Here is a 20,731-nt window from a genome sequence, read left to right on the forward strand (position 1 = left end):
TACTAATGTGAGTAATAATTATCATCTTTTGTTTGCTCCATGTTATACACATAGTGGACGTTCAGTAAAGATATTTTTAAAAATTAACCATGAATTTTACCTAATTAATTTCCCTGATAGTCACTGAGAGCTAGCCACTATATTTAGCATGTATTGTGTAACACTTGGCTAGGCTTTGGTGGGGCTACAAAGACGATTAACATCCCTCACAGAGTTGGTTGGGCAAAGATGGAATTAATATAGCAGTACAGAGTGAAATTAGTGTCACGTCGTGGAGTGTGTGCGTGCTAAGGACATCCTTTGTTGTGGGAGCCCAGAAAGGAGTAACTGATGTTGTAGAGTCCAAGAAGCGTGTCACAGAGATGAGGCATTTGAGACATACGTATTTTCGTAAACAGAAATGGGGACAAGAAAATTCCAGGCGGAAGATACAGAATGAACAAAGACGTGGATTTGGAAAAAAGCAAGTAGGAAAAGGCAAGTTGTTCGTTGTGACAGTGGTCCCAGTGTGTGTGTGTGCGTGTGTGCATGCACGTGTGTGTATGATGTCTATAATTGTTGGCGAAATGCAGCTGGAAAGGTCAGTTACAAACAGATAATGGAAGGCCTTAAGTTTTTTCTGTAGCAATAGGCCTACAACCATTAAAAAAGGTAAGTGATATGATCAGAAGTGTGTTTTCTGCAGATAACTCTTAGGAGAACATAAAAGATCCATTAGAGATGCCCGATATTAGAGATACAGACACGCGGGATGTTACTGCAAAAGTCCTGAACTAGGATAGGGGCAGTGGAGATATAAAACGGATGGAAAATGAGATGTTGCTGATATGAGCCTGCATCCTTCAGCAACTCACTGGTTAGGGGAGGATTTTGCAGTGAGGAGGGAATATAAGATGAATTGTCTTCTCCTTCATTGATTTTATTCCTGAGCTCACTGAACTGCCTTTCTGAGTCTTCTTGTAGCTCGTTGAGTTCCTTCATGACAGCTATTTTGAATTCTTTATCAGTTAGATCACAATCTTCCATGACTTTATGTTTGGTTTCTGAAGAACTGTTATTTTCTTTTTGTGATGGCACGTTACCGTGGCTTTTTGTGGTGCTTGCTGAGTTCTTCCTCTGCTGGCGCATTTGTCATAGCGAACTCTTTTCTTATTTAGGTATAGCTTTATTTTGATTCAAACTTTTCCATCAATTGGAGATTAGAGGCCTTTCTTTTGTTTTTCGGTAGGTGGCGCTAGAGCGCTAGTTTTTGGTTTCTCTCACCTGAGCTGTCTCTGCACATTCCACCCTCCATGGCCTCTATTCAGGGTGTCTGCACCCTTGGGGGTCACTGATGCCTTACTGTTGCTGGTGTTGCTGCAGGCGGCAGCTTCGCAGCCACCGGGGAATAAAGGCAGGGATGGCTGATGCCTCCACCATGTCAGGGATCACCTTGGTCAGAAGCTCTGCCGCGCAGGGTGAGGCGGTGTTTGAAGGGAATGAGGGGAGGATGAGGAGAGGGAGGGAGATGGGTTCGAGCGGCAATGCCTCTGTTGTTGCCTGTTGCCTTATGGCTGCAGACGCCGCTGGAGTTGGGGTGTCGGGGTCCTGTACCCGCCTCCGCTCTGCTCCCATCTTTGGGATCACGGGGCTCCGCCTCCGCTGCTCCGATTCTCGTGGCCATAGGTGCCAGCGTGGCTGACTGGCCGGAGTTCTCTGAGGCTGGGGACGCCTGGCTCAGCCGCTGCTGCCGGGGATCCAGGGTCCTGGGCTCTGCCTCTGCTGTTCCCCCATTTAGGCCTTCTATACCTTCTCCAATCCACCCACCTTTGCATGCACAGATGTGTGCATCTCCCTGGTCCTGGTCTGTTGCGCAATGTGGGCTTTGTTGGGTTATGGATATTTTACTCACTGTAGATTGAACGGGAGAGACAAAGGAATCCTCTCAGGCCATCATGATGATGATGTCTGCAAGCTGGGATTTTCTAGATGGAATGGTTGTGAGGATGTGACATTAACCCCTCTAGGGGGCACGAGAGATGAGATCCGGGACTAAAGAGTGTTATAGTGGAAATTAAATAGGCTTTCCAGTCAAACTGACCAGTGTTAATTCATGTAACTTAAGGCAAGTCACCAAAACTCTCTGAGCTTTGACTCTTACCCACAAAACGGGAATGATAATAATACTTAGTTTACATGATTGATGCAGAGGATACTCCTGGGCATCCATCCCCCACTTCTTCCAGCAATGTGCCCAGCGTTCATCTTGGAATCTGCTACCCCTCACTCTGAGAACCTGCGCTTGGGTGAGATTCCATCCCCACCTCACAGGCAGTTCTGCCAGGCGATTGACTCCATCTCCGGGAATCCACAGCGACTGGCTCAGGGGTGGACATGAGACCCAAATCGGGTCATTGAGAGCACCACGACTAAACTACAGGACTTTTGTTTGTGAGCAGATTCCCCACAGGCTGTGAAGCTTGAGAGCTGGATAAAAAGTTTAGGGCTGCTGTAACCCTCTTGCCATCTCAGAGGAGATTCTGGAACTGCGGAGTACACCGCGTGGAGCCTGAAGATGAAGCCCACACAGCCAGAGGCGGAGTGAAGAGATACAGAGAAATGGAGTCATTAGGACACTGTCGAAGTCCTTGTGGACAGCAGTTCCTGAAATCAGCCATGCCGACGCACCTCAGTGATGTGACCGTCAGAAGAGGCTACCTTATGCTCTCTGTGCAATAACAAACACCCTCCAAAAGCTCAGGGGCTTACGACAACAAAGACTTATTTCTCACTTATGCTACATAGACCCGCCGCCACTCTGCTAGACTGTTGTCTTTAATCTGGCACCCAGGATGAGGGAGCAATCTCTGTCTGGAAAATCACCAGTTGTTGTAATAGAGGAAAAGGAGAGCAGGGAAAATTAGTGCTGCCTCTTAAACCGTCTGCCGGGAAGATGCTCCTGCTCGCATGGCATCTGCCAGAACAAATTCACATGCTCAAGCTTGATGCCAAACGGTGGAGAGGGGCAACAGATATTTTTGAATAATAATAATGCACTCTACCAGTAAATTTCCCTTTTGCTTAAGTGAGTTTAGGTCATATTTTCTGTTACTTGCAACCAAGACAATCTTTATGGAGAAAGCTGATGAAAGAATTAAATTAGAGGGCCAGCCAGGTGGCGCAAGCAGTTAAGTGCACGTGCTCCACTGTGGCGGCCCGGGGTTCGCCGGTTCGGATCCTGGATGCATACCGACGCACCGCCTGGCAAGCCATGCTGTGGCAGCGTCCCATATAAAGTGGAGGAAGATGGGCACGGATGTTAGCCCAGGGCCAGTTTTCCTCAGCAAAAGGAAAAAAAAGGGGAGGATTGGCAGATGTTAGCACAGGGCTGATCTCCTCACAAAAAAAAAAAAAAAAGAATTAAATTAGACATTTTATATAAAATAGTCAACACATGGTAAACATTCAATAAATGGGAGCTACTGTTTCCAAGTGCGTGAACACAGATGAACTGAGATTATATCTTTCTCAAGCAATAAAAGTATGCTCAATTTCTTTAATTTACATTTTATTCACTTATCTCACTAACCTTTATTGAGTTCTTTTTATGTGGCAGACACTGTGTTAGGTGGTGGGGACACAAACTGAGAACAATACATTTACATTTTAGTTCTCTAGTAGATTTTTTTTTTAAAGAAATGACTTAATATGAGGGCTCAGTGTCTTAGGCTGATAATATCAAACTCTACAGTTTGTGCCCAAGGAAAGTAATAAACATTTAGGAAATTACTATCCAGAAAATGGTTATATATGGTACATAGTGAAATGGAACCAGAAGTAGGAATGCTATTCATTTCCTCACCACTCATCAACCCATTTGTCCAGGACATACTCATCAGCATCTTGTGCTGGCATTCTTGTGAGAGAAAAACAAGCAATATTTATTCTCACCTTTAGAGAACTTAAAATGTAGTAGTAAAGAGAAGTGAGCTGAGTATACAAATGGATGCTATAATAATAAAAATAAAACAGTAATGGTGATGATGGCTAACTGTCCAAGTCAGCAATGACCCCCATTTTGCCAAACCTAAAGATTAACACTCAATCCTTATCTTGCTGGACAAGCGATTGACAGAGTTGATCATTCCCTTACTCTTCACTCGCTTCGCGCACACCATCCCCCCTGGTTTTCCTGCCAGGATCAGGCCTCTGCTCGGTGCCAGCTACACTCACCCCATCGGTCATCTCACGCAGCCATTGGGCTTTCAGTATCATCTCTACGCTGATGACTCCCAATTTTGTGACTCCACTCCAACTTCTCTCCACAACTCCAAAATGGTTGATCTCATCGCCTCCTCTCATAACAAGTGAGGGGGAGCAGAATATGCCACCCCAAAAATGCCACTTTGACATGTGGGTTATTTCCAGCTGAAGAGAATCAAGGCCCAAAAGACTCAGGAAAAGCTGTTTACTTTCCCCTAAACCACCTAAAAGAGTTTAGATAGAGGGCCTGTACCAGGACCAGAGCCAATACCAAAGATAACTTTTCCTATCAGACAGACTTCTCTGCATAGCAGGGCAAACATTTGTTTACCAAACATCTGCTCTTCTCATCTTCCTGTGATCTGTCTTCCTCCCCTTTTGAAGCCCCAGACCCCTACCCCTTCTCCTTAGCTCAGGATGGCATATAAGCCTCAATTGCCTGACTGTCTTTGGGTCCCATGTCTTGTCTTTGGGTCTCATGTCTTTGGGTCTCTGGTACGTACAAAATTTATTTTTCTCCTGTTAATTGTTTTATGTCAATTTAATTATTAGACCAGCCAAAGAACCTAGAAAGGAAGAGGGAGAAGTTTTCCACCCCTACACAAGCATCTCACGGTTATTACCAGACTGGACTCCCAAACACCAACCCCAAACTGGCGCCTCCCTCAGGGTGCCCATCCCAGTAAAGGGTACCACCATTCACCCCATTGCTCAGGCCAACCTTGGAGTAATCCTAATCCCTTTCCTTCCTTCCTCCCACTTCCAATCCATGAGCAACTCTGTGGACTCTGACTTTCAAAACATCTTGAATGTGATCATTTCTTCTCTCCTCCCCTCTACAATATCACCTTAGTCCCAGCATCATCCTTCTGACCTGGACTCCTATAGCAGCCTCTCCTAACTGGCTTTTCTGCTTCCATTTTTGTTCTATTATTTTCTACACACCAGCCAGAATGATTCTCTTAAAACTAAAGTCAGATCGTGTCACTTCTGTGTTCAAAACCTTCCAATGGCTCCCCTTCACCCCCTACCCTTAGAGATGAGCATGACTCATTCCCTCATTTCCCCTGTCCCCTTGCCCTCTTCTCAAATGTCACTTCATCAGAGACATCTTCCCTGAAATCTTATCAAAAAATACTAGTTCCTGGGCAGCTTTGTGGCATAGTGGTTAAGTCTGGGGCCCTCTGCTGCTGGCCCGGGGTTCCGGGGTGCAGGCGCAGACCTACACCACTCATCAGCCATGCTGTGGCTGTGACCCACATAGAAAATAGAGGAACACTGGCACAGATGTTAACTCAGAGCGAATCTTCCTCACCAAACACAAATAAATTAATTAAAATTTAAAAATACTAGTTCCTTCTGCCCCCAGCCTCTGTTCCTCTACTGTTCTTTCTTCATGTTGCCACATGACATTATACTAAGTATTTATTCATCCGTTTAAAAACAGGAGAATGTAAGCACCATGAGGATTTTGCATTTCCAGTGCCCAGAACAGTCTAGAGGAGGGTAGGCACTCAGATGTTTTTATTAAGCAATCTAGGCATTATTCTAACACATTATGGTTTATCTATTAAATTATCCTAACATGTTAGATTTGCTATGGACATTGCATGGACGTGGTAGCTGAGGCACAGAATCGTTAGGTAAGTTGCCCAAAGTCACAAAGCTCGTAGGTTAGGTGGCTTAGCTAGAATGTAAATCCAGGCGCTCTTCCTTAGGAGTGCCCCTCTGCTCCTCAGACTTGGCGCTCACGTTTGATCCCCAAAAGCCATTCGCGGGGAGACGTCAGGATGACGTAGCGTGCCGGGGCCGCGCTGCCGGTTCGAGCTGGACGGCGGGAGGAAACCGGAGCGGGGCTGACCCATCCAGCCTCCGGGTTTCCCGGAAATCAGCGCACGCCTGTCACTAGCCTCTGGGAGCCGGGCGGGACGGAGCGGACAGACGCGGGGCAGGCGGCCGGCGCGCGATGTACCTCTGTTGGGGCGCCGGCCGCGGGGGGCCGCTGCGGCGGGGGCCGGCGGGCGCGGGCGGCGCCGAGCTGCGGCAGGCGGCCTGCGGGGGGCGCCACTCGCTGCTGCTGCTGAGCGACGGCACCGTCCACTCGTGCGGGGACAACAGCCGGGGCCAGCTGGGCCGGAGGGGCGCGCCGCGCGGGGAGCGGCCAGGTGAGCGCCGGGACCCAGGAGCGGGGCGCGGGGCCGCGGGAGGCGGGAGAAGGGTGCTCCGCGCAGCCTGAGCGCAGCTTCAGCAGCGTCGGTTTCCAGACGCGCCTCGGTTTGTTTCAGTTTCCTGTTCGTCTTCAAAGCGAAACTGAGAGCCTAACTAAACTGGCCGCCCTCCCCCGAACAGAGAGAGATGTCCCTCCCGCTTGCCCTTCGAGACCAATCCTTGCCTGCGCGAATCTATCTGAACAGAGTGATGCTTTACGGTTTGCGCAACTTCATCAGTTTCGATTTCCGGACGCGCCTCGGGTTTGTTTCAGTTTCCAGTTCGTCTTCAAGGCGAGAATGAAAGCTTAAGTAAACTGGACCATCCTCCTCTGAACGGAGGTGTGGTCCCTCCCCTTGCGTTTCGAGACCAATCCTTGCCTGCGCGAATCTATCTGGAACAGTCAGAGTGACTGGTTTGTGGGTTGAACACCTGTAACTCCCTCAGAAATACCCTAGGCGTCTTGTTTCTTACGATTAAAAATATATAATAGCCTTTTTACCATTACTGATTATTGTAGAAACAGGGAAAGAAATCGCCTATAATTCCAACACCCGAAGGCAACTCCTAATATTTTGATGTTTCCTTTTTTCCTGTTATATATTTAATCTTTATAAAATCATGTCATTATACAGTTTTGTATACGCGATATTTATACAACTCTGTAAATTGCGTTTTCACCAAACATAATATTATGAATGTATTGCCCTTTTATTATGTATTTTTTGACAATACATTTTAAGTTGTTGCATAACACTCCAGGCTCTGAGAGTACAATTTAATGATTCAACTTTTGTGGAAATTAGGTTTTTTCTCATTAGGGGCTTTTATAAATACTATGATTGACATTATTGTAAGTAAATATTTGACCAAATTTCTGATTGCATACTTAGAATAAGTTCCAAGAGCTGTGTCTGGGAGGAAAAACTTTTCCTCTATCCTCTTAGTTCTTATCATGAGGGCCTGTGAACTAAACTAACAAAGATAAACTAACAAGAGAAAAAGCATACAATTTTATTAATATTTTATGTGCACAGGAGTTCACAGAAAAGAAGGGAAACACGGAGTGGTTACACTTAGGGGCTTATATGCCATTTTAACAAAGAAAAGGGGGTTTGGGCTTTGAAGGATAATCAGTTGTGGGGAAGTGACTTAGAAATATATGGGAAGAACTAATAGAAGATCACGGTTATTTTAGTAAGGGTGTTTGCAGACTCATATTTATTGATGCTGGCTCTGGTGATAAGAGTCACTCTTCTCTTCCTGGTATGGGGGAGAGGGGACACCTTCACAAGGGAAATTTATGCCCTGCTTTTAGGTGGATAAGGGGAGAGCAGAGAATTCTCCTGCATCTGTTGATTCTCAACTGCCTTCAGCTCAAAATAATCCTTATGCCAAAATGGCATATTTTTGGGGTAGCATATCCTGATCCCCTTCAGGTAGAAATAAGGGACAACATGAGACTTAATGCCAAATTGCTCTCCAGGAAGGTGGTTCCTGTTTCTACCTCCATGAGTGAATGTATCTTTGGGAAAATTTTTATTGTTGCATAGTTTGAAAGTAAATCATTGCAAAGGATAAGATTACAAAGTTAAAAAAAAAGAAAACTTAACTTAAATGTTAAAAACTTTACTGATGTACTTAACTCCAAATCTATAATAATTCAGAGACGAACACTTTGGGAAAGCAGTTTGGATCGGCTTGTAGGGTAATGAGATCAGGTTTTCATCTGCGGGCACATGTGGTGCATTTGGAGGCACAGTATCGCACTCTTCATTGTGAGGGGATCTGGCATCTGCCCCTCACACTCATAAGGTAGGCTCCCTGCCCCTTTCCTCCTGAGCAAGAGATTCACTATTCTCACCGTGGGCTAGGAAGCCAGGAGAGCAGAGTGGAGGCGATCACGTCTTCTCTCCAGCTGCCTTTATTTTGCTGGGTTTTGTTACCATCGTCATAGAGAAACGTTAGGTCAAGCATCATAGTCCCTACAAGTTCCCCTCCTCCATGATGCCCACCCTTTAAATAGCAGCTATATTCCCAAAAGGCAGTGTAACACACATCGAGTTTATTTCTTTCACACCTTTAGTGTGGACTGAAAGTCCATTGGGGGCCAGCCCCAGTGGCCTAGTGGTTAAGTTCGGTGCCCTCCGCTTTGGCAGCCCGGGTTGGGTTCCTGGGTGAAGACCTGCACCACTTGTTTGTCAGTGGCCATGCTGCGGCGGAGGCTCGCAAAAAAAAAAAAAAAAAAAAGAGGAAGATTGGCAGCGGGTGTTATTAGCTCAGGGTGACTCTTCCTCAGAAGAAAAAAAAGTTGGAAAAAAAAAAGTCCATTGGAAGAGATGAAAAATTCAAGTGACCCTTCTTTTTGAAGGCAAGTATTGTCATAAACTTGTTAAATTAATAATCTTGTGGGGGGTCTTGTTTTGTTTTTCTTCCTAAAGAACCAGTTCCAGCATTGGAAACCCTACAAGTTGCTCTTGTGAGCTGTGGAAAGGAGCACTCCGTGGCTGTCTGTCACAAAGGAAGGGCCTTCGCTTGGGGAGCTGGTTCTGAAGGGCAGCTGGGAATTGGAGAATTTAAGGAAATAAATTTTACCCCTAAGTAAGTATTTCAGTTCACTCATTCATTCAATATTTTTTTTTTTTTTTTTTTAAGATTTTATTTATTTATTTATTTTCCCCCCAAAGCCCCAGTAGATAGTTGTATGTCACAGCTGCACATCCTTCTAGTTGCTGTATGTGGGACCCGGCCTCAGCACGGCGGGAGAAGCGGTGCGTCGGTGCGCGCCCGGGATCCGAACCCGGGCCGCCAGCAGCGGAGCGCGCGCACTTAACCGCTAAGCCACGGGGCCGGCCCTCATTCAATATTTTTGAGTTCCATGTGCTAGGCACCAGGCAAGATGCCAGGGTACAAAGATAGACTATGACAAACACAGTTCCTAACCTCAACGATTACAGTGTAGTGAGGGAAGGAGGCAGGAAAAAACTTATAACCCCAATTATTATTTCGATAGAGCCCTGTGAGTGAAAAGGGCGGGGTTAAATGAGAACATGTGCACTCTGAACTTCATCTTATCTGTTGGGAATAACTGTGGGGACCCACTTGGACCCCCAGAGTTGGCATAAAGACTATTTTAAAGTGAAAACATGTGAGCTACAGAAGATGCAGCAACAAATTTTATCTGAACTTCTCTTATCTGACTAAAGCAGAGCCTTCTGAAAATACAGCAGCCATTAACCCTCCTCGGAGGGAGTTTCCTGTGAATTCAGCTGCTGTGAAGACAGACTGCCCAATCAGCATCAAAAAACCCAGTAAAACCTTCCCTACTTTCCCATGGAAGCCCTGAAAGCCCCCATTTTGCTAAGTTGATATATATAAACCTTTATTCAGGTTATTCCACCAATTTTCCATTACTGGGAGCTCCTACCTGTACATGTGAATAAACCTTGTCTTTTCTCCTGTCAATCTGTCTTTTTTTTTTTTAATTTTTTGTTTATTGCAGTAACATTGGTTTATAACATTGTAAAAATTTCAGGTGTACATCACTGTACTTCTATTTCTGCATAGATTACATCATGTTCACCACCAAAATACTAATTACAACCCATCACCACACATATGTACCGAATTATCCCTTTCACCCTCCTCCCTCCCCCCTTCCCCTCTGGTAACCACCAATCCAATCTCTGTCCCTATGTGTTTGTTTATTGTTGTTATTATCTACTACTTAATGAAGGAAATCATACGGTATTTGACCTTCTCCCTCTGACTTATTTCACTTTGCATTATACCCTCAATGTCCATCCATGTTGTCACAAATGGCAGGATTTCATCGTTTCTTACGGCTGAGTAATATTCCACTGTGTATACATACCACATCTTCTTTATCCATCCGTCCCTTGACGGGCACTTAGGTTGCTTCCAAGTCTTGGCTATTGTGAATAACGCTGCAATGAACACAGGGGTGCATGTACCTTTACAAATTGGTGTTTTCAAGTTCTTTGGATAAATACCCAGCAGTGGGATAGCTGGATCATATGGTAGTTCTATCCTTGATTTTTTGAGGAATCTCCATACTGTTTTCCATAGTGGCTGCACCAGTTTGCACTCCCACCAGCAGTGTATGAGAGTTCCCTTCTCTCCACATCCTCTCCAACACATGTTGTTTCCTGTCTTGTTAATTATAGCCATTCTGACGGGCGTGAGGTGATATCTCATTGTAGTTTTGATTTGCATTTCCCTGATAGTGATTTTGAACATCTTTTCATGTGTCTGTTGGCCATCTGTATATCTTCTTTGGAGAAATGTCTGTTCAGGTCTTTTGCCCATTTTTTAATTGGGTTGGTAGTTTTTTTGTTGTTGAGATGCATGAGTTCTTTATATATTTTGGAGATTAAGCCCTTATCAGAAGTATGGTTTGCAAATATCTTCTCCCAATTGTTAGGTTGTCTTTTCGTTTTGTTGATGGTTTCCTTTGCTGTGCAGAAGCTTTTTAGTTTGATGTAGTCCCATTTGTTTATTTTTTCTATTGTTTCTCTTGCCCGGTCAGATGTGGTGTTTGAAAAGATGTTGTTAAGACCGATGTTGAAGAGCGTACTGCCTATGTTTTCTTCTAGAAGTTTCATAGTTTCAGGTCTTACATTCAAGTCTTTAATCCATTTGGAGTTCATTTTTGTGTATGGTGTAAGGTAAGGGTCTACTTTCATTTTTTTGCATGTGGCTATCCAGTTTTCCCAAAACCACTTGTTGAAGAGACTTTCTTTTCCCCATTGTATGTTCTTGGCTCTTTTGTCAAAGATTAGCTGTCCATAGATGTGTGGGTTTATTTCTGGGCTTTCGATTCTATTCCATTGATCTGTGTGTCTATTTTTGTGCCAGTACCATGCTGTTTTGGTTACTATAGCTTTGTAGTATATTTTGAAATCAGGGAGTGTGATACCTCCAGCTTTGTTCTTTTTTCTCAGGATTCCTTTAGCTATTCGGGGTCTTTTGTTGTTCCATATAAATTTTAGGATTCTTTGTTCTATTTCTGTGAAAAATGTTGTTGGAACTTTGATAGGGATTGCATTGAATCTATAGATGGCTTTAGGAAGTATGGACATCTTAACTATGTTAATTCTTCCAATCCAAGAGCACAGAATATCTTTCCATTTCTTTGTGTCTTCTTCAATTTCTTCCAGCAATGTTTTATTAGTTTTCCATGTACAGCTCTTTCACCTCTTTGGTTAAGTTTATTCCTAGGTATTTTATTCTTTTTGTTGCAGTTGTAAATGGGATGGTAAGTTGATATATATAAACCTTTATTCAGGTTATTCCACCAATTTTCCATTACTGGGAGCTCCTACCTGTACATGTGAATAAACCTTGTCTTTTCTCCTGTTAATCTGTCTATTGTCAGTTAATTTGCAGGCCCCCAAGCACTGGACCCAAGTTGGAAGAGGAAGAGTTTTCTTCTCAACATAACTTTTTGGCTTGTCACAAGCCACTGGGTCCTAATATTTTACTCAGTAAAATGGAGGGGAAATGTCGTATTCTCACAAACAACTTCCTGGGACAAGTGATATGACAAGCTGTCTGAATTGTGTGTTCATGAATTACACGCTTTGGGAATTTTCAAAAGCCTGTTTTTTTTTTTCTTTTTTTGTGAGGAAGATCAGCCCTGAGCTAACATCTGTGCTAATCCTCCTCTTTTTGCTGAGGAAGACCAGCTCTGAGCTAACATCTATTGCCAATGCTCCTCCTTTTTTTTTTCCCCAAGGCCCCAGTAGATAGTTGTATGTCATAGTTGCACATTCTTCTAGTTACTGTATGTGGGCCGCGGCCTCAGCATGGCTGGAGAAGCGGTGCGTCAGTTTGCGCCTGGGATCCGAACCCAGGTCGCGCGCACTTAACCGCTAAGCCCCGGGGCCAGCCCCAAAAGCCTGTTTTTTAATATGAGGAAGTTACCTCTTGTTACCTCCTCTGATCATTAAATGGTATGAGAGATCCCTGTGGCGTGGGGGAATGAGTCTTGAATTTGGCATGAAAAGACCAAGGTCTGAGTCTAGTTCTATAACTTGGTATCTGTTTGACCTCTTTGAATTCTGCCAGGTTCAACCATAGGAAATTGCTGATAGTTATGTTTTTGATCCACAAAAATGTCAGTTTAATAGAATTCAACCTAATGGTTTCTTTATCTCACAGGACTTAAATTAGGTGTTGTAGGTGACAGTGTTCTATAAATTCTAAAGCCCTGTGCTATATGTGTATTAAGAAATTTATTTTTCTTTTAGGCTAATAAGTATAGAATGAAAGTTAGTACATTATATAATGTATTAAAAGTCCATAAAAATCACTTTTGCATTATATACTATTTTGGATTCTGCCCTGTACCTTTGTACATGTTGATGTCATGTTAAAAACAGTTTGAGGGCTTTGAAATGAAGGTACTAGTGAAATATAGGAAAATAAAATTATTTCCCTAGACCAGACATATTACCTGAAATAGTTTTGAATCTCTGGAGTTCACTTGATGACCGACTCTAAAGAAGAATTAATGGATTTTGTATCATTTTTATTATAGGAAGATAAAAACTCTGACTGATATAAAAATAATACAAGTTTCCTGTGGAGACTACCACTCCCTGGCATTATCAGAAGGTAAAGAAGGCTTTTTGGATCTCCTAAGTGTCATCAGCAAGTAATTTTTTCAATATGAATGATACCTGTAGATTTCTAATGCTTTGGGGTTCATATTAATGCATTAAGAAGTTTTTAACTCTCCAGATTTCATAAGATGTATTGCTGTTCGTATTTTTTTCAATTTTCTTTGTTCTTATTATACTCCAGGTAGCGCCTAATTCATGTCTCATTGCTGTAAAGCTGTCTCCATTCACGTGACCTGACTGGCTGACTCTCTCTCAAAACTCAGTAGGGTGTTATTTCTAGCACTTTGCTGTCTATGCTGAGTGGCTTGTCTACACTGGCAAACTCAGACAAAGGCCTGTTTGTCTTTTTTACTTAGATCAAAGAAAGACAAGTCAAGATGTCAACATCGTGATTTGACATTTTTTTCTACTAACATCCCCATCCTTTTGTGTGTCCCTCTGGTGATATCTTGGGCATAGTTGCAACTGTGCTGCAGGGGTCGTGTGGCATTTCTTGGTTGCCTTCTGTGTGCCAGCTACTGGGTTAGATGCTTTACATGTGTTATCTCATGTAATCACCTAACAAACACAGAAGCCAGGCATTATTCGTATCTCCATTTCAGAAATGAAGAAATGTGGGCTCAGAGCCTTTCAATAATTTGCCCAAGGTCACACACTAAGAAATAGAAGAGGTGGGATTTGAACCTCTGCTTGTTGACATCCCAGCCCTAAGTACTGAACCATTGTACCACGCAGGCCCTGAGACCAGGGCGATCCCATGGCTCAAGTATGAGTCCTTCTACCACCATTTCTAACTATTTGGTTTGGGGCAAGTTATTTAACTTGGATGAGTCTCAATTGTCTCTTCTGTAGGAATATTGATGCCTAGCTTACAGGTTGTTTAGAAGATGCAGTGAGAATAGGTACATAATATATCCTGTATAGTCTATAGCAGATAGTAGGGTACAATAAATAGTAGTCTCTTTTCCTTGCTTACTTTCCTTCTTTTTATTTATTTATTTATGTTTATTGAGGTATAATTGACGTACAACATTATATTAGTCTCAGGTATACAACATAATGATTTGATATTTATATATATTGTGAAATGATCACCACAATAAGTCTAGTTAACATCCGTCACCATATGTAGTTTACAGAGTTTTTTTTCTTGTGATGAGAACTTTTAAGATTTATTCTCCATGCAACTCTCAAATATGCAATACAGTATTATTAACTATAGTCACCATGCTGTATATCATATCCCCATGACTTATTTATTTTATCACTGGAAGTTTATACCTTTTGACCCCCTTCACTCATTTTGCCCTCTTGCCGCCTCCCCTCCCAACCGCACCCCCTGCCCCCCGACCTCTGGCAACCACCAATCTGTCGAGCTGTTCTCAGTATCAATGAACCTGGTTTTTTTTTTTTTGATTCCAGATATAAGTGAGATCATACAATATTTGTCTTTCTCTGCCTTATTTCACTTAGCATAATGTCCTCAAGGTCCATCCATGTTTTCACAAATGGTCCTTCTTGATTATTGAGATGGTTTGGATATTTCCTTGGGGTACTGATTTGTCTTCACGTTGGTCTGGACTGTAGAGGCTGTGCAGAGCCCAGCACTCAGTGCATTTCTGTGGTGAACGGTGAGTTCTCATAGACCTTCGTGAGAGTTTGACATTTTGCAATATGCCCTCAAAAATTCTTTTCAGGGGTAGAAATAACTTTAGAGGAGTTAAAAATTAAAACTAGATATAATAAATTATAAAAATCTGAGATGTATTGGCATTTCTCTGGGTAAATAATTATTAGAAGAGCTTGATTTTTGTGTGTGTGTGTGTGAGGAAGATCAGCCCTGAGCTAACATCCATGCTAATCCTCCTCTTTTTGCTGAGGAAGACCGGCTCTGAGCTAACATCCATTGCCAATCCTCCTCCTTTTTTTTTTTCCCCAAAGCCCCAGTAGATAGTTGTATGTCATAGCTGCACATCCTTCTAGTTGCTGTATGTGGGACTCCGCCTCAGCATGGCCGGAGAAGCGGTGTGTCAGTGCACGCCTGGGATCCGAACCCGGGCTGCCAGTATCAGAGCGCATGCACTTAACCGCTAAGCCACGGGGCCGGCCCTAGAAGAGCTTGATTTTTGACCTGATATAAATTATCCATCTCTGGTCAAATTCAACATAAAATGTTGTTGTTTTTTTCCCCTCGGAGTCATTCTGCAAGTATTTACTGAGTGTCTACAGTGTTTCTGGCAAAGAAGGTATAGCGTGAACAAACCTAAGACCCTGCGTTCAGGGAGCTTATATCTGGGGAAAGTTGGGGAAGTGACCATTAAACACACACGTAGTTACGTAGTATAACAGATAGGGATAAGGTGTGTGCAGGAAAGTGAGGCGGGATAAGGGGACAGAGAGCAAGCACCAGGGTGGAGGGAAGGGATCTTTTTATTTTAGAAAGGAGGTCAGGGAAGCTCTCTTATAAGGTGACATGTGAGCAGAGACCAAAAGGAAGGGAGAGAGGGAGACATGATGCTAAGGCCATGATCCAGAAGAATGATCCAGATGCAAAGGCCATGAGGTAGGTGCATGCCAGCAGTGTGCTCAGCAGCAGCAGGGGTCTGGAGAGCCTGAGCAAGGGGGAGATGAGGCCCAGAAGTGGTTGTGGGAGGAGTGGTCACGTGGGGCTTGTGAGCCCTAGAGAGAATTGGCCTTATATTGAGTAAGATACCTAGCTCCTAAAGGGTTCGATCTGACTTATATTTTTAAAAGATCACCCTGGCTGCTCGTTGGAGAACAGACTGCAGAGGGCAAGGGTGGACTCTGGGAGCCCAGTGAGATGCTGTTGTAATTTTCCAGGAGAGAAATGATGGTGAGCTGGTAGCTAAGGTGGAAACAATGGAGAGGTGAGAAGTGATTGGATTCTGGATAAACTCTGAAGATAGAGGCTTTAGGATTTGCTGGGTTAAAGAGTAAAAGAAAGAGAGGAGTCAAGGATGAGTCTAAGATTTTTGGCTTGAGTGGCTGCAAGAACACGGTTGCCCTTAACTAGGAGGGAGAAGAGTAGACGTTGTTGGAAGGGGCTTTTGAAGGTGGTCTTGACCATGCCTCTTGCCTTCAGCCAGAATACTTTAACTTCCTTTATCCCTGTTTTATTCTTTAAAGATTTTTAGAATTAGGGTGGTAGTTTCTACTTGATTTGGTATTCCAATGTGTGTGCAATTCTGAATTTCTCTTCTTTATTTTTGTAGATGGCCAAGTGTTTTCATGGGGAAAGAACAGCCACGGACAGCTGGGCCTGGGGATGAAGTTCCCCTCCCAAAACAGCCCACAGAGGGTGACGTCCCTGGAGGGGATCCCCCTGGCTCAGGTGGCTGCAGGAGGGGCCCACAGCTTTGCCCTGTCTCTCTGTGGGACTTCATTTGGCTGGGGAAGCAACAGTGCAGGGCAGCTGGCCCTCAGTGGGAATAATGTCCCAGGTAACGAGATAGTCTTGTTCCTACAATAAACCATTCTTTCTTTCCAGTTGGAAGACTCTGCAAAGGGCAGTCTCAAAGGTTAAAACAGTGGTTCCCAAACTTTGTGACACGTTAGAAATGCCCTGGGGAGCTATATTAATTTTCTATTGCTGCTGTAACCAATTATCACAAACTTAGTGGCTTAAAACAACACAAATTTATTATCTTCTAGGTCTGGTGGTCCGCAGCCTGACGCGGGTCTCACTGGGCTACAGTCAAGGTGTCAGCAAGGATGCGGTCCTTTCTAGAGGCTCTAGGGCAGAAACCATTTTCTTGCCTTTTCCAGCTTCTACAGGCTGCCTGCATTCCTTGACTCGTAGTCCCCTTTCTTCTTCAGGGAAAGCTAAGTCTTTCTCAAGTCACACTACTCTGACATTGACTCTTCTGCCTCCCTCTTCCTCAGTTAAAGTCCCCTTGTGATTACCAAGCTAATCTCCCTATTTTAAGGTCAAGAGATAAGCAACTTGAATTCCATCTGCTTCCTTAACTCCCCTTTGCCATGTAACCTAACATATTCCCAGGCTCCGGGAATGGGCATGGACGTCTTCAGGAGGCCGTTATTCTGTCTACCCTAAGAGCATTTAAAAATCCCAGTGCCCAGGTTGGACCCTATACCAGTTAAATCAGAATGTCTGGAGTTGGAAGCCAGGCCTCAGTCATCACTAAAGATCCCGCAGAGGATTCCAGCGTGCAGCAGAGTTTAGGAACTACTGGATTAGAAGACTGCTAATTACTGCCAACAATACTTCTTATTATTCACTTAAAAGTTATGTTAATGACTTATAAGATAATAAAATGTTAAAAAGTATAAAAAATATAAAAACTCATGATATCTGAGTCTGCTTCTTAGACTCTGGAGATTCTGCTTTCTTCCAACAGTGCAAAGCTACAAGCCTCGTTCGATTAGTGCGCTGAGGAATCTGGGTGTGGTTTATATCAGCTGTGGTTATGAGCACACTGCAGTGCTTACGCAGGTAATCCAAAATGTCTCGCTATTTTTTAAAATCCTAGAGAAATGTTACCACAAGGTACGTGTACTGATTGTTGTTGAAAGCAAGATGTGGATCAATATCTCAGCACATCCGTTCAATGTACAAATATCCAAAGAGAAGAAGTTAACCCAATATAAAGCGTGAAATTTTCAAGATCCCATGACAAAAGCTACTTTCAGCCTTAGGAAATATTTTTAGAAATCTACTAAGTTAGGTTATTATAGGAGCTAATCCCATTTAGCAATTATTCATTCATAATGCAGCGCTACAGATGAAAATTATTATAGAAATAACAAAATAATTTTTACAGTTTTCAATAACCTATATTACAGACTAGAACACACTTTGTTCCATTTCTTGGTTGGCACAGCTATGAGCCGGCTTCCTGAATGTTTTCCTCCCCTTCTTACACTGGCCATACAGTATATTCCAATGGGATGGATTCTCTCCATCACCATAAGGAATAGACTTGAAAACTATGTGGTTGAAATGCTTATTTAAAAACTAAGTATCTAAAATTATTTTTATTATTTGTTTTAAAAGCATGTTTGGATTATTTTATTCTTAATTGGCAGGAGAAAGCTAGAGTTGTTTTAATCAAGAGTCGTCTTTTGAAAAGAGATTATTTTTAGAGTGATGCTCAAATGAATAAAGCAAGCCTATGCTTAAATGTTAGTGTTACTCTTGAACCTGTTAATTGGTCCATCCATTCATTCTACAAACACGTATTAAGTGCTTAGTTCTTAAGGGAATTCCACTGATTTTTTTTTTCATGTTTAATGTGTTAACTCTACATTTACAATTAGAAATGGGTATAAGACCCCCTCCTCTTTATATAAAGCTTATATTTCACATAGTGCTCTCATATAACTCACTTATAATACTTAATCGTTAAGTTTTTAGTTACTTTTTTTGACCTGAAATTAGTCTGATTCCTCCTTTTTTAAACAGAATGGGAAAGTGTTCACATTTGGAGACAATAGCTGTGGACAGCTGGGATACAGCTCCACTGCGGGGGACAGAGGTCCACAACTCGTGGAAAGAATTGACGGCCTAGTTTCGCAGATAGATTGTGGAAGGTAATAGGCTTTATTATTTTTTTTTAGCATGAGTAGAAAGTGTTATCTTTTGTTACTTAAAAGTGACTCATATGGAATGTTATCAAACCTTAAAACCCTAAAATATGTGACTGTTCTTTTTATAGGTCATTTTCCTCTCTGAAAATTTACTTCTTTCAAATAGTATAGTTTAAAGATTTTATTTATTTATTTTTTTCCCCCCAAAGCCCCAGTAGACAGTTGTATGTCACAGCTGCACATCCTTCTAGTTGCTGTATGTGGGACTCGGCCTCAGCATGGCCGGAGAAGCGGTGCGTCGGTGCGCACCCGGGATCCGAACCCAGGCCGCCAGCAGCGGAGCGCGCGCACTTAACCGCTAAGCCACAGGGCCGGCCCTAAATAGTATAGTTTAATTTTTCCATTTTTTTCTTCTTTGTCCTAGGCATTTCACTTATTTAGTAAGAATTTATTGGAAGTTTACTGTGTATAGACCACCATACTAGGTACTGGGAGAGGGGTGGGTTTTTAACAAAAATAGTGGTACTTATCCACTTGAGTTGATAAAATTAATCTCATGCTTGTAGAAGATAACATATATTTGCATTTATATTCAGACTTTTGCATAACGTAATTATGAGGATACTGAGTATCATCTACCCAATTCATAAAAAGCACTTGCATTTAAAACACAAATTATAGAAACCATAGTAGAGACCATCAATAATATTCTACATTTAAGGTCAGTAGTAAGTTAGTACTCACCTCCCATTTGGTTAGCCACATCATCTGGTACCCTCTAAGCCTGACATTGTGATAAGGGATCTGCATGCTTAGTGTAAGATAAACCTGTTATTTTGTGTTGAGACATCGTCCTCCTCAGAAAGCATGAGTATCATGGTGTTTGTTTTAATGTATTCTCCGTCTTGCAGTTATCACACCCTTGCATATGTCTACACCACTGGTCAGGTGGTGTCTTTTGGTCGTGGACCAAGTTGCAGGAGCAGCCCAACTCCTCCAGAGGCCCAGACAGAGAACTTTGACATTAGCTGCCTGCTTTCTGCTGAAGGTATGAATGGTCCCACCAATTCCTGATTTTGTGTTACTTGAGGCAGTGGAAGAGAAATGTTATGCAGCTTCCTTTCAAAGGAGTGCACAGAACTGTGGTTCTTCTAGTACTGTTACTGTTCATTTGTATGATGTACATTTTTTCTTTTGCAATGATCCCTAGAGTATTTGGTAATCATTTCTAAACATTAAGGTAATATAAAAGAAGATCCCAAATAGGTTACTTAAGCATCAGAATGATACGCTTTTATATATTTAATCAAACCGCTTCTAAAGCACATCAGCCTGGCTTCTTTATGCAAGTGCTTGAAAATTTAAATTTTCAGCTGAGTAAATATATGACAAAATTAATCTTTTATGCTGTTTGTAGTCAAAATCCATTTAAAAGAATATAAATTGCCAATAAATAAGTAAATTTAGCTTGATAATACATCAGATTTTTTTAAAGGCTATTTTTTAGAGCAATTTTAGGTTGACAACAAAAGATGTATTTTTTACTTCTAAAAACAATAAGCGTGGATTTATGACTTTCTTTTAGACCTTGTGGATGTTCAAGTCAAACACATTTTTGCTGGAACATATGCCAACTTTGTGACAACTTATCAGGTATCCGTTATACTTTCTGTTTCTTTCAAAAATCATTTTTTTCTCTAGATTTCAGAACAATGTTTGAAACATTGTATCATTTGTATGGCTTCAAATTTCTTACTAAAATAATAAGATCCTCTGTTAGAATACTTTTTATTTATTTATTTATTTATTTATTTTTTCTCCCCAAAGCCCCAGGGCATGGTTGTATACCTTAGTTGTAAGTCCTTCTAGCTCCTCTATGCCATCCGCTGCCACAGCATGGCAACTGACAGATGGCTGGTGTGGTTCTGCAACCGGGAAATGAACCCGGGCTGCCGAAGCGGTGAGAGCGCCAAACTTTAACCACTAGACCATCAGGGCTGGCTCTAGAATGCTTTTTAAAATTATTATGTAATTCTCACTTCCTCGTTTGGCTTCCTAACAGATGA

At 42.5% G+C, this 20,731-nt stretch overlaps 1 protein-coding gene across 1 annotated transcript in view; it reads left to right on the forward strand.

Moving 5' to 3' along the window:
• The first annotated feature begins 6,208 nt into the window (after positions 1 to 6,208).
• Positions 6,209 to 20,731, forward strand: part of HERC6 (HECT and RLD domain containing E3 ubiquitin protein ligase family member 6) — a 50,739-nt gene continuing 36,216 nt past the window's right edge. The window contains exons 1-8 of the mRNA XM_087434576.1: positions 6,209 to 6,407; positions 8,892 to 9,051; positions 13,013 to 13,089; positions 16,331 to 16,558; positions 17,477 to 17,571; positions 18,541 to 18,668; positions 19,577 to 19,713; positions 20,251 to 20,318. Coding sequence (XP_087290702.1) covers positions 6,209 to 6,407; positions 8,892 to 9,051; positions 13,013 to 13,089; positions 16,331 to 16,558; positions 17,477 to 17,571; positions 18,541 to 18,668; positions 19,577 to 19,713; positions 20,251 to 20,318 — 1,092 coding nt within the window. The remainder of the gene's footprint in view (positions 6,408 to 8,891; positions 9,052 to 13,012; positions 13,090 to 16,330; positions 16,559 to 17,476; positions 17,572 to 18,540; positions 18,669 to 19,576; positions 19,714 to 20,250; positions 20,319 to 20,731) is intronic.

This window comes from Ceratotherium simum, chromosome 8, assembly GCF_057802395.1.
Source record: "Ceratotherium simum simum isolate JZ-2026a chromosome 8, ASM5780239v1, whole genome shotgun sequence".
Classification (NCBI taxonomy): Eukaryota; Metazoa; Chordata; class Mammalia; order Perissodactyla; family Rhinocerotidae; genus Ceratotherium; species Ceratotherium simum.